Source organism: Pogona vitticeps, chromosome 1 (genome assembly GCF_051106095.1).
Source record: "Pogona vitticeps strain Pit_001003342236 chromosome 1, PviZW2.1, whole genome shotgun sequence".
NCBI classification, from domain to species: domain Eukaryota; kingdom Metazoa; phylum Chordata; class Lepidosauria; order Squamata; family Agamidae; genus Pogona; species Pogona vitticeps.
In genome coordinates this window covers 28,358,704-28,370,872 of record NC_135783.1, presented here as the reverse complement: position 1 = coordinate 28,370,872, position 12,169 = coordinate 28,358,704, and the positions used below count along the sequence as shown (strand labels likewise).

The following is a 12,169-nucleotide window of genomic DNA, read 5'->3' as shown; positions in this document are numbered from 1 at the left end:
ACTGGGACAATTCCCCACTGTCCCTCCTTGACAGAGTCTGGACTTGATATCCTTTAGGGTCGCTTCCAGCTCTGTAGTTTTCAGATGATGATGATGATTAAAAAGCTGGATAGCTCCATGGTTTAAATATGTGGCTGCAAAGTGAGAGGTTGCAAGTTCAATTCCCCACTGTGCCCTGCATGTAGAGCCAGCCTGTGTGGCCTTGGGCAAGCTGCACAGTCCCAGGACTGCCCCCAGAAGAAAGGAATGGTCAACCACTTTTGAGTATGTTCTACTTGGAAAGCCCTGAAAAGAGTTGCCATAAATCAGAATTGACCTGATGGCAAATGATAACTATTATAAAGATCTTTAATTTTTTTTAGGAAAATATGATTTAAGTTAGTGCAAATTTAAACCTATAAAATAAGCTTTCATGAAATACAATATCATCAAGACAAGAAAGAAAAGCAGCTATCCAGCCAATAAACAGCTGACACAGGCTGGAATCCAAGAGGACAAATACTCTCACTCAGAGGAATTGTTTTCACTAGGCTCTTTTCGGATATCCTCGCCAACATAGATATATTTGGCGTAAAACAAAGATTCGAGCCTTTTCTTGTTGGCAAGTGAATGATGACATGTTTTTCCCTTCCCTAAGAGGCTTTCCTAAGGTCTGTTTTGTCTTTGTTTTGCCACAAGGCAAAGATTTAAAGAAAATCTGAGGCATTTAAATATTTACATTTTTTTCTCTGCTCATTGATTTTATACTCTTTGGTCACTGCTGCTTTAATTGTGAATTCTTTTGTTTTTATTATATTATATGGTGTTGCATTATTGCCTGAACTACTTTGAATGACCTGTTGTATGGAAATTGTTGAGTTATAAGCTATAAATCTTTCACATAAATAAACAAGTTTTGTTGAGTTGCTACCTGCTACTCTGTCCCCAAGAAAATATGTTAAATGTTTGAGTCCCCCCCCCCCCCCAAAGCAGATGCACCATTTTACTTGGGAGGATTTAGTTATGAAGATCTGCTCAGGACACAAAACTGCTTATTATTATCTCAATCCTCTTTTGAATCTTCTGGTTGGTGTCTTTTCCCAGAATACTTTGTTGAAACCTAATCACTTATCAGCAGTATGGTACCATGAATCCCTGTGTCTTAGCTTTGATTGCTGTAAAAGCAACTAAAGATGGCAATTGGGCAAACAATTGGATAGCTTCCCATAAAAATGTTAACAAGTCTGACTTTGGATCTGCCAAAGTGATTGCAACTTTCTTAAGACTATGTGTGTCTAGGGTTAGTAATAAGAATGATCAATGACAAATCCACAAAAAGGGCTTATTATCTTGCAATGACATGTGGAGAGACAGATGAAATAGGATAAAAAGACCCACCTGCTGTTCATGTTGAGACACAATCAAGTGCAGATGGCTGTAAAATGCTAGCGCTGCAAGAAATTACAGAGCTATTGTGCCCCATAAGTTTCTGAGGATGAAGCATAATGATAGATTCCTTTTCATTATGCACAATATGGAATTGGTTCATTTTTTCAAAGCTGCGTAATATGTATCATCACCTTATATATGTCATCTGTATAATGGTGCCTAATATATATAATCAGGCAGGCTTTCAAATGTACTTACTGTAAAAGAGTTATACCGAGTATTGACCTTGAAAAACTCTTCTCTCCAAATATATAGCAAAGTGAGGTGGTTAAAAAGCCCAGCTATTCCAGCTTTCTACAGGGCACAGCCAAATGGTCAGGTCAAACGGAACATGCTTCTAAATCATCTGAAAGATGTAAAGGGGATTCCAACTTTAGTTCCTTTAATGGCCTGTCTCTTTCCAGCCCTGAGTGTCCCTTGCAGTGTGGGTGTGACACAAGGTGTGAAAAATGCAGTCTGAAGGCCACATACAGCCCCCAGAGCACCAAAGGCATCCCTCAGTAGCCCATTCTTTAAAACAACCACTTAAAAAATGGCACCAAGAGCCCCCTCTTGTCTCACTGGTTCTTAACCTTTGTTACTCAGATGTTTTTGGACTGCAGCTCCCAGAAGCCTTCACCATCAGCTCTGCTGGCTGAGGTTTCTGGGAGTTGCAGTACAAAAACACCTAACAAAGATTAAGAACCACTGTTCTAGATCAGAGGTCGTCAACCCCCGGGCCGCGTGTGGCCTGAGACGGAATGGGCTGCGGAGACGGACCTCCTGCCGCCCCCACACGCACTCCCCTCCCCACAGCTGCTTTGCATGTGCGCCAGTGTGAGTGCACCCCTGCCCCTTCATGCATGCACCTGAGTTCCCGCGTGAAGGGGTGGGCAGGCACGCGGGTGGGCATACAGGTGGGCATACAGGGGCTCCTGTACATGCGTGAAGGGGTGGGGAGCACTCATGCCAGTGCTGGTGGGCTTGTGTGCTCCCCTTCTGCTTTGCGCATGTGCCCGAGAGTGCGCACACGCCTGAGCACACCCACACGAGCACGGGGGGGTGCCCCGCCTTCCTCAGAGGCTCAGCTGATCCGTGGTTCCAAAAAGGTTGCAGACCGCTGCTCTAGATCAGTGGTTCCCGAACTTGGTTAGCCATATGTTCTTGGACTAAAGCTCCCAGACGCCTTCACCACTAGCTGTGCTGGCCAAGGTTTCTGGGAGTTGTAGTCCAAGGATATCTAGGGACCTAAGTTTGGGAACCATTGTCAGATGACCTTGAAACATATAAATGTCCTTCTGAGAAAAAAGAAGTGGACTTTTTGTTCCTATTTTCATAGGAGTCAGGTTCTGGTAGTTGGTGGGATTATGATATGAAAGGCTGAGAACCACTCTACTACTCTACACTGGCATGTGCCCAAGATGGATAGATTCAGTATAAGATAACTGTTCTGGATTTTGAATCCACAAAAAGAGAAGGGCAGGGTAGAAATTAAAGAATTAAATTAAAAAAATTAATTATGATAGTCCAAAAGGCTGTGTAGCTTTTTGTTCACTCAAATACACCCCACCCGTGCTCCTTATTTTGATCAGCTATTCATTGGCACACTCCACCAATGATCAGCCCCTGAAAATGCTCCATGCTCATGAGACACCCAAGACAAAGCCACAGTTCATAGAGGCATTTGCTGAATGAAAAAAATAAAAAGAACATTAGAAACATAGGAAGCTGATATATACCAAGCCATACCTCTGGTCCATTTAGCTCGGTACTTAGCACTGAAGGTGAGGATAGTGGTTGTTAGCATTTCATTTCTTACATCCTAGCTTAGCACTGCTCCAACCTGGCACCCTCCAGAAGGGTTGGACTACAGTGCCCATCATCTAGCAGAGTCATTGCTCCAATGTTTCAAGCAGGAGTCTTTCCTTGCCCTACCTCGACATCTCTAGGATTAAACCTGGGACCTTCTGTGCGAAAAGCATATATTTAATTTCAGAGCTGCATCCCTCTTGTATACATTGTCCCAGGCTCTTAAGAAGAGCCTCGTGGTGCAGTGGTTAAACTGCTGCACAGCAGCCAAAACTGTGCTCACAACCTGGGGTTCAATCCCAGGTAGCCGGCTCAAGGTTGACTCAGCCTCCTGTCCTTCCGAGGTCGGTAAAATGAGTACCCAGCTCACTGAAGGGGGGGGCAATGTGTAGCCTGCATAATTAACTTGTTAACTGCCCAGAGAGTGCTTGAAGCACTATGGGGCAGTGTACTGTATAAGCAGCATGTTTTGCTTTTTTGCTTTTATACCTTCATGCTAGGAATTGTTTAAAAGGAGCAGTTCTCAAAAAGATATAAGATGTGAGTACGGTTACATGTTCTGTATGGAGAATGCATTTGTAATTTTACTGATGTATCTGTTTCCAAGCTGAAGGTCAAAGTATTGCTAAGGTTGAAATGATGGGTTTGGGAAAGCACCATTACAATTTGGATTTTCCTGCCCATTTGAACAGCCTCCATCCCTGTAACTCTATTGTTCATTCAGTGCAGAAGATAATGTATAACAGGGACCAACTCTGATTATAGTTATCTGTTTCCTTTTATTCATTTATTCCAATATATCTAAACTGTCCTTCATCAGAATACAGCATGGCAGTGAATAATTAAAAATGCTATAAATCACCTTGCAGCTTTGGAATACAATAAAAAGGGAAATGCAATCATACAGTTAAATTTAAAGGCAGTGAAAAGATGTCAGAATACAGCGACTGACTTAAAATGCCTTGATCAACAGAAACATTATTTTATTATTATTTTCAATTGCATCTTGTCAAGTCAGTTCTGACTTATATTGACCCTTTTCCAGGGTTTTCCAGGTACACAGAAGTAGTTTATAATTCCCTTCTGGGTACATCCTGGGACTGTGCAGCCTGCACAGTGGTGAGTCAAACTCCCAACCTCTGGCCATGCGACCAGATGCCTAAACCACTGAGCTATGCAATCACCTGAAATGCTCTAACCAGACATAACCTGATTACAAAAACTATAATTTCCCCCTCTTTTAGACAAAAACTTTGCCTGCAGATTTTAAGGACAGATCATAAACAGGTCTTGAGACTGTGTAGTCTCAGTCTTGTTTTTTAATTTTCTTTTGCCTTTTAATATCATCTCACTGTTAAAAGGAATTTTACAAATGAAATATTTCTCCTGTGATTTGCATTCCATGCTGTAGTCCTAGTCCTTTGCATTTTCATTTGTCTTTAGTCAGTAATGAGAATAATCAGTCCTTGTCTATTTTCTGTGTACAGGAGACAGCTATGACTCTTCTCAGACTTCAGGTGTGATGTGTTGTAATAAGATTAAAAGGACATGAACATGGATTCCTGCATTGTAGGGTGCAATGGGACACCCTTAATTCTTGTTGCATTCTAGATGTTACAGATTCTGGCTTCTGGTTTTCCTCTGTTCATTCTTGCTATTTTACATGCATGATGATGATGATACTTATCTCATTTGCTCTCTATTATTCCAGCCTGTCTTTTATCTAAAACCAAGCAGTACTATACAGGGAGCATAGTGAGATAAAGTGCTTATGTCTTGTTTTCAGAATGGGAACTCTTGCTTTTAATATTGTCCATATTTGGGATCATGCCATAAGCAACAAAATTTCCTTTGCAATAAAAGGGGAAAAAAGTTGTATCTTTATATGAACTGGATGTAAATTTAGCTCAGCTGAAAATGATGTGAGTTGACTTATCTTTATTTATTTATTTTTAAAAGCTTATATACCAACTCTTAAAACATAAACTTTAAAGCATCTGGCAAAATAAATATCCTATAATGTACATGAAAGCATATACAGCAGGCAGGGACCCTAAACAAACATCATTAATGGAGCCACTATAATATAGTGATGAGAACTCCGGGGTAAGACCTTAAGAGAATTAGGTTCTAGTCCTCACTGAGTGGAGAATCTTGGATTGTCTTTCTCAGATTACCAACTGCAGTGGGTCATGGGGAAGACAGTGAGCTGGAGCTCACTGGAAAAAAGACAGGATACAGATGTAACTAACTAACTGGCTAACCAAATAAGAAAAGTGTGTTAGGATGCCAGGAGGACCAATGCAAGAGTAATTGGTAAAACCAGTAAACCAAAAAGAACAATTTTTAACAATGTAAGCCAAGAGGATACTCAACCAAAACATTCTTACATATAATGACATACTGTGTGAAGCAAATATTTCATTTTCAGCACCATGGTCAGCTCCCATGGCTAATATAATTTATCTACCATTCACATATTTTGGTACCACATTCAGTAAGCCTTAATTATAATGACTGTTGTTCATTCTTTGGTTTGTCTGTGTTTACACATATGCAATCAGCTTGAAAATACTTCATCTACATCCATACATGCAATTATAAATGTAATCAGTTTAAAATACAGCTGTGTGGGCCCAGGTCTACGTGGCAAGCTGTTCTCCAAAGTTTGGTCTCTATATGAACAACATAGTTACAAACTACATGGATTTTTAAAATATCAGTTTTACATTTAAATCTTGAATGATTCCATTGCATTTTATAATCCTTTATTCATATTAAATTCTCTATCTCTCTCCCTCCTCCCCCTGTACTGTACCTCATTACTGATTTAGAAACAATGCTGTAATTGACTATGACATGTGAGCCTGAACTGTTCCTTTTCTTGATCTGTTGATCATGATCTCTGCACTTTGCTTCCTTTTGCCTTCCTTTTTAATTTTGTGGTTTTCAGAGCATAATAGACAGCAGATTATGGGAATGAAGTTTGCCCTGAAGTTTTGAGGTGGGCTACCACCAATCCACTTAGACCACAAGCCACCTATGTACAGTTCCACACTTTCTTTCTTTCTTTCTTTCTTTCTTTCTTCCTTCCTTCCTTCCTTCCTTCCTTCCTTCCTTCCTTCCTTCCTTCCTTCCTTCCTTCCTTCCTTCCTTCCTTCCTTCCTTCCTTCCTTCCTTCCTTCCTTCCTTCCTTCCTTCCTTCCTTCCTTCCTTTCAAATATTTTTCCCATCCCTTTCTTCTTAAAAAATGATCCCAGGCAGCTTACATAATTAAAAGACAATATTTAAAACTAAAATCAGTAAGTATATGGATACTAAAAAGGACCAAATAAAAGCACACTAAAATATGGTAAACAAAAGCAACAAACAAAACCAAAAACACATTAAGGCACAACAGTCCATTTAGCAAACCCCACTCAGCCCATTACTAAAGAAAAGCTTACCTGAAGAGAAAGATCTTCGTCTGCTTGCAGAAGGACAGCAAAGATGGAGCCAGCCAAAAACTTCATAGTTCAATGTCTAAACCTCCTTTGGTTTTGGAGCCATTGGTTTCGTGTGTGTGTGTGTGTGTGTGTGTGTGTGTGTGTGTGTGTGTGTGCGTGTGCGTGCACGCGTGCGTGCGTGCGTGTGTGTACACACATATATGTACATATATATACATATACATATACACACACATATATATATGTACATATATATACATATACATACACATACACACATACATACATATATATGTGTGTGTATGTATATATATATATATATATATACAGTATGTGTGTGTGTGTGTATGTATGTATGTATGTATACTGCCATATATATATTCTGTTTTACTTATTTATTTTATTGGAGTGTTGATTATATTTATATATAATTTTTGTGCCTACAGTTTGTATTATGCCTCCAAAATTAGTTTAGTTGAGTCTATTTACTGTCAATAGAAGAATCTAATTCACTATACCTGCAGCAGGACATTACTTCACTCTGCCTAACATTAAAGCCAGCCCTAGTAGTTGGATAGAAAAGTTGAAGACAAGAATGAAATGGAATATGTCACGCTAGTTACCTGCAAAAATGCTGGTATTTATTTATTTTAAGTGAAATTAACTAAAAGTGTCAAGGACCTATGCTCAACTGATGACTTTGTGGGTAGTTTTTATGAACCATGATTGACCTCATATATAATGCAATTATTTCCTTAAATTAAATCCTTTTCATAAAATACAACAGAATAAATCATCTATGGAAATAAGGATGTAGGCAGATGGACCAGAGAGGATCTTGAACCCTGTACTTCATCAGTTAGGATTCAATTAGGATTAAGCTGGAAAAAAAGTTGACATTAAGAAGCATTTTGGTTGAGTTTTGTTCATAACATCACTTATGGCCACAAGTGTCCTATTAAAGATAACAGGTTGTATCTTTTGACAGTTGTTCAATGTCTTGTCTTCAGGCTGGGGAAAGTTTGCACGCTTAACACGTGCTCTCACAAGCAGTCGGGGAGTTCTGCAGCAGCTGGCTCCAAGCGTGCAGAAGGGAGAAAATGTTCACAAGCATTCCCGGCTCGCTGAGGTAATATTTCCTTTATCTTCCATTTGACTATGAGGGTACAGCACTAAACTGGTGGTGTTTTAACAATGATATTATTTATGTATTTATTTATGTGTGTGTTTATGATATTATTTATGTATTTACTTTTACATCTATATCCCACCTTTCCTCCAATATCCTCATAATGACCCTGTGAGGTAGGATAGTCTATGAGAAGGCTCCAGGTCAGCTATATGCTGCATGATCAAACAGGAATTTGAAAACAAGTTTCCCAAGCCCTGGTCCAACACTCTAACCATTACACACTTACAGGTGTAGCCATCCTTCAGTCACAAGAGACTATGGTAACGTGCTCTGAATAGAGGACTTGGAACAGCATCTAGTGTGGCTGAGAAGACCAATTCGAGAGTGACAATCCCTTCCACACTGAAGACAAATACAGTCTGTTCCCTGTCCAACTCCCTGATTTTGCTGGCTTCAGGACTGCCTCTTTGACTCAGCCTGCTGGACAAGGGTCTCTTCAAAATGCGAGAGGCCATGCTGTACTGCCTGCCTCCAGGCTGAATGCTCAGATGCCAAAGTTTCCCATCTGTTGAGGTCCTTTGGGATCTGACCCTCAGCCATTCTCACGACATGCCCAAGCCAACATAGATGTTGCTGTTTCACTAATGTATACCTGCTAAAAATTCCGGATCATTCTAGGACTACTCTATTTGGAACTTTATCTTTCCAGGTGATACCAAAAATGTAAAAGTGCATGGTGCAGGGTTATTGATCTGCTTGTCGGCTTTCACCCTAAACCCCATGCACCCTATGAGGTGAGCAGACTGTGGCGAGGCAGCACCTTACTGGCCAGGGGCTGCCCAACTTAAGGCGGGTGCTAGCTACCTAGTGAGGTGCAATGACCTCTCCCACCATCGGAAGTAGCCCCTGGCATCATGCTCTATGCTAATCGAGCAAAGACTTATAACCAGTAACTGCTACTTCTGGTGTTGTTTTGACGCTGTACGCAAAGCTGGAGTGTCCTCTCCAGAGCACATAGCCTGGGTAAAATAATATGGAGGATAGACTATTACCCAAGCAGAAAATCCCCCTTTCCATGTCACTGAAGTAGTCCAATGGAAAGTCAAGAGCCAATACAACTGGTTCCAGTGATGTCACAGGAGTTGCCAGAACGTCACGAACTGCCTCCGGGACTCTGGCTCTGGATTTTGCCTCGATGTTAACTTTTGAAGTTTTTTCCATCAGTGGATATAGCCACAAGGCAGTGGAGGTTTGAATTGGAGTTTTCCTTCTCCTAGATGGGCTGCCTTCCAAGGCTGACAAGCCCCACCTACCCAGCATTACACATTGACTGTCTGCTTATTAGAGGTTAGCTTAGGGTAAATTGACTGAATTTCTTTCCTGTATCTTTTTTTTTTTTTCATTGTCTTTGGACAAATGCTGGCTCTATGACTTGGAAACGGGGATGAGCACCGCCCCCTAGAGTCGAACACGACTGGACAAAAATTGTCAAGGGGATCCTTTACCTTTACCTTTTTTGTTTTGTTTCTGGAGTTGTTTTTTCTTTCCTGATGAAGGTGGCAAACAAAGAAAACTTGACCTGAATAGCTGGGATGCTTGCTGCTTTGTGGTCTTGAGTCAAACTAGTAAAGGAATTGCCCTAGTATGACGTTGGGAAGGTTTCTTGTGGCCAACAGATCTTTCTTTGTTTCTTGAAAAGGTGGTCAGCCAGGATGCATCATTTTGCTCACCCTAGCCACAGCTCCATTGCCTTCTGCCTCAGGTTTCGCCTGAACCTTGGCGCTGCAGCGGTGCTAGGGCTGTCTGACTGCAGTGGTCTTTCTGCTGTTGTGTGACTTCAGGGGCACTTTGCTGAAAAGGCTAATGCCACTTAGGGGACAGTCTTTTGTATCCACCTCTAAGCTGGAGGGAAGAGTTAGGGAAGATTGCAGGGAAGCTTCTCAAGCTCTTCTCTACTTCCACACACTTGACACTTAAGAGAAGGGCTAGATATTATGCCTCACTTCAGGTACAGTAGCTGCACAGGGCATGGAGAGTCAGCGGTTCCTCAACTGAACCAACACCCTGGTCTATGGATCTTTTTTACATGCATCTACACATTTCCTTTCTCTGTGGGGTAGTGTTTCCTCGGGGACCTTGATTTCTACATCATAAACCTTGGTCCCCTATTCCTCCAAGGCATCATTCCAAAATCCCCTCTTCTCCTCATTCCCCTGTCTGGACTGTTTTCTTTCTCATCTCCTCTCTCAATGCCTCCTTTATATCCTCAAACTGCCCTCCTCTTCTCCAATTCCCTGGTTCTCCTTGTTCATTTCCCACCTTTTTAAAAACCATTTCTGGACTCTCCCCAGTTCTTTGGTCCTCCACATCCACTCTGGCTTCTACCTCCCTCTGGTGGTTATATAGCACCACAGCTTCTTCCAGATCCTTGAGATATTCTGCTGGACCTGGGGAGGAGTGGGACCGTTGGTCCACAGGGATAGCTGCACCACGGGCCTCAGGCTGACAGTGTGACATAGCCTCGTATGCAGAATTTTGTTTTTAAGTAATGTTACTCATTACAGAAAGCTATCTGTTGACATTATGTGTTCCTGCATTGAAAATTTATATTAATTGTTGCACTGCTCATTACTTTTCTTGAACTTCTTGTTACTTTTGCATGGAAAATGTAAGATTGGTAAAAGAAAAAAAAAAACATCCTGGCAAACACACATCTAAAATATATATATTTAAATGCCCCCCAAAATTGAATGTGAAGATAATTACTTTCTATTACTATTTCAAGAAAATAACTTTGTTTCTACCTGTTACATTGCTTTTGAAATGTGATTGCTTTACCTTTTTTGCCCCCAAAATGACTAGCTATAGGTAGCCACTTGTTGCCTATTACACATGACGGCTGCTGAGACAGTGAGTCATGCAGCAGATGTGGTTTTTGCTCTGTGTAGTTCTATCTGCTCAGAGTCCTCCAGAGGCAACAGTGAAATGAATGGTTTTCTGTCGCTTTGCACAGGAAAAGACAAGTTCTTGAAGAAAAAAAGGCCAAATCTGGTAAAGATATAGGTGTGTAAGATTATGGGCTAGATGTCTGAACTTTGAAAAAGCACAACTTGGTTAATTATTGCATTAATATGTTGTTTCCCTCTTAGGCAGAAAATTAAAAAAAAGATGCCATTTGGTAGAGTAATAAATATTCATAGCAGGTTAAAATAATGAATGCATGTCCTATTATCATATTTATAATGCTTGGCCTCGGAAGTCAAATATTCCTTCTATCTCTGCCCTTGATTTACACAGAAAAGTGATGTCTTGTGTAGTAATATGTTGGTATTAAACTTTTTTTTAAAAAAATGAACTTATTTTTAAAAATGATATTGAATTTCTATGAAAGATGTTTCTTAATTAAAAACAAACAATAGTGATTAATTTTTATATATTTTGCTTGAAATTATGTCAAAAGACGGTGCTACCTAGATTTCCCCATGTAGGTTCATGGAGAATTCAATGTGTGGTCCCTGTTGAATGTATCAGAAAATTCCTTTTTGCCCCTTTGGGACTTTCACATGATGCCAGCAATGCATTTTTGTCCTGTGGTCTGGCTAGAGGAGTATCTAATCACTACATGCTGTCAAGTCAATTTTGACTTATGGCAACCCCTTCCAGGAGTTTGTAGGTAGAGAATATACAGGTTTATCATACCCTTCTTTGTGGGGGTTGGTTACCTGGGTTGTGCAGCTTGCCCATGACTACATGGGGAATTGAACCCCTGGCTCTGCAGCCAGATACCTAAACCAGTCAGCTATCCAGCCAGCTAGAGGACTATACAGTGTGATTGCTACTAAATCCCTTATATCAGAATAACCCCAGCTTATCCAGGATAGGAAAGCTACAACAGCATAATGGCCTCTGACTGCCTTGCTCTTCTCCACTGAGGATGCTTCCTATAAGCTCATTCTTATAGTGAACAATATTCCTCGCTCTTTATTTTTGTTTGTTGTGCACCACGGGCAGCTTATGACTTCACATCTCTCCCTCCTTGAAAATCTGGGGTGAGGAAAAGCTTCCTCCTTGCATGAGTTTGTGTCCATAACCACCCACTGTTGTGCAACTGGAGTTGTTTGTGTGGAATGGCTGCCATCACAGCTGTGCTACCGCTTCTTATGGGAGAATCCCATAGCCGGTAGATTCTGTTTGCAGTCCCCCTAAGTACTGGCCTGTGGACTTGGCTTGCTGTTGTGACTGGAACGACAGTTTCCCCTTTCCTGGCAATTGTTCTGGCAGATGTTTTGTTTTGGTTTGTTTGTGTTTTGGCTTGCTGTATTGCAGAGATGGGGAAGATTTGGTTCTTCAGATGTTTGACTACAACTCCCACAGT

At 40.9% G+C, this 12,169-nt stretch overlaps 1 protein-coding gene across 4 annotated transcripts in view; it reads left to right on the top strand.

Moving 5' to 3' along the window:
• The window catches only part of KCNH1 (potassium voltage-gated channel subfamily H member 1), a 320,211-nt gene that overhangs the window by 68,541 nt on the left and 239,501 nt on the right, over nt 1-12,169 (top strand). For all 4 annotated transcript variants that reach the window (XR_012083630.2, XM_072989933.2, XM_020794609.3 and 1 more), the window contains exon 5: nt 7,673-7,791. Coding sequence is in view for 3 of the 4 variants with exons in the window: in XM_072989933.2 (XP_072846034.2) it covers nt 7,673-7,791 (119 nt within the window). In the remaining variant the exon portion in view is untranslated. The remainder of the gene's footprint in view (nt 1-7,672; nt 7,792-12,169) is intronic.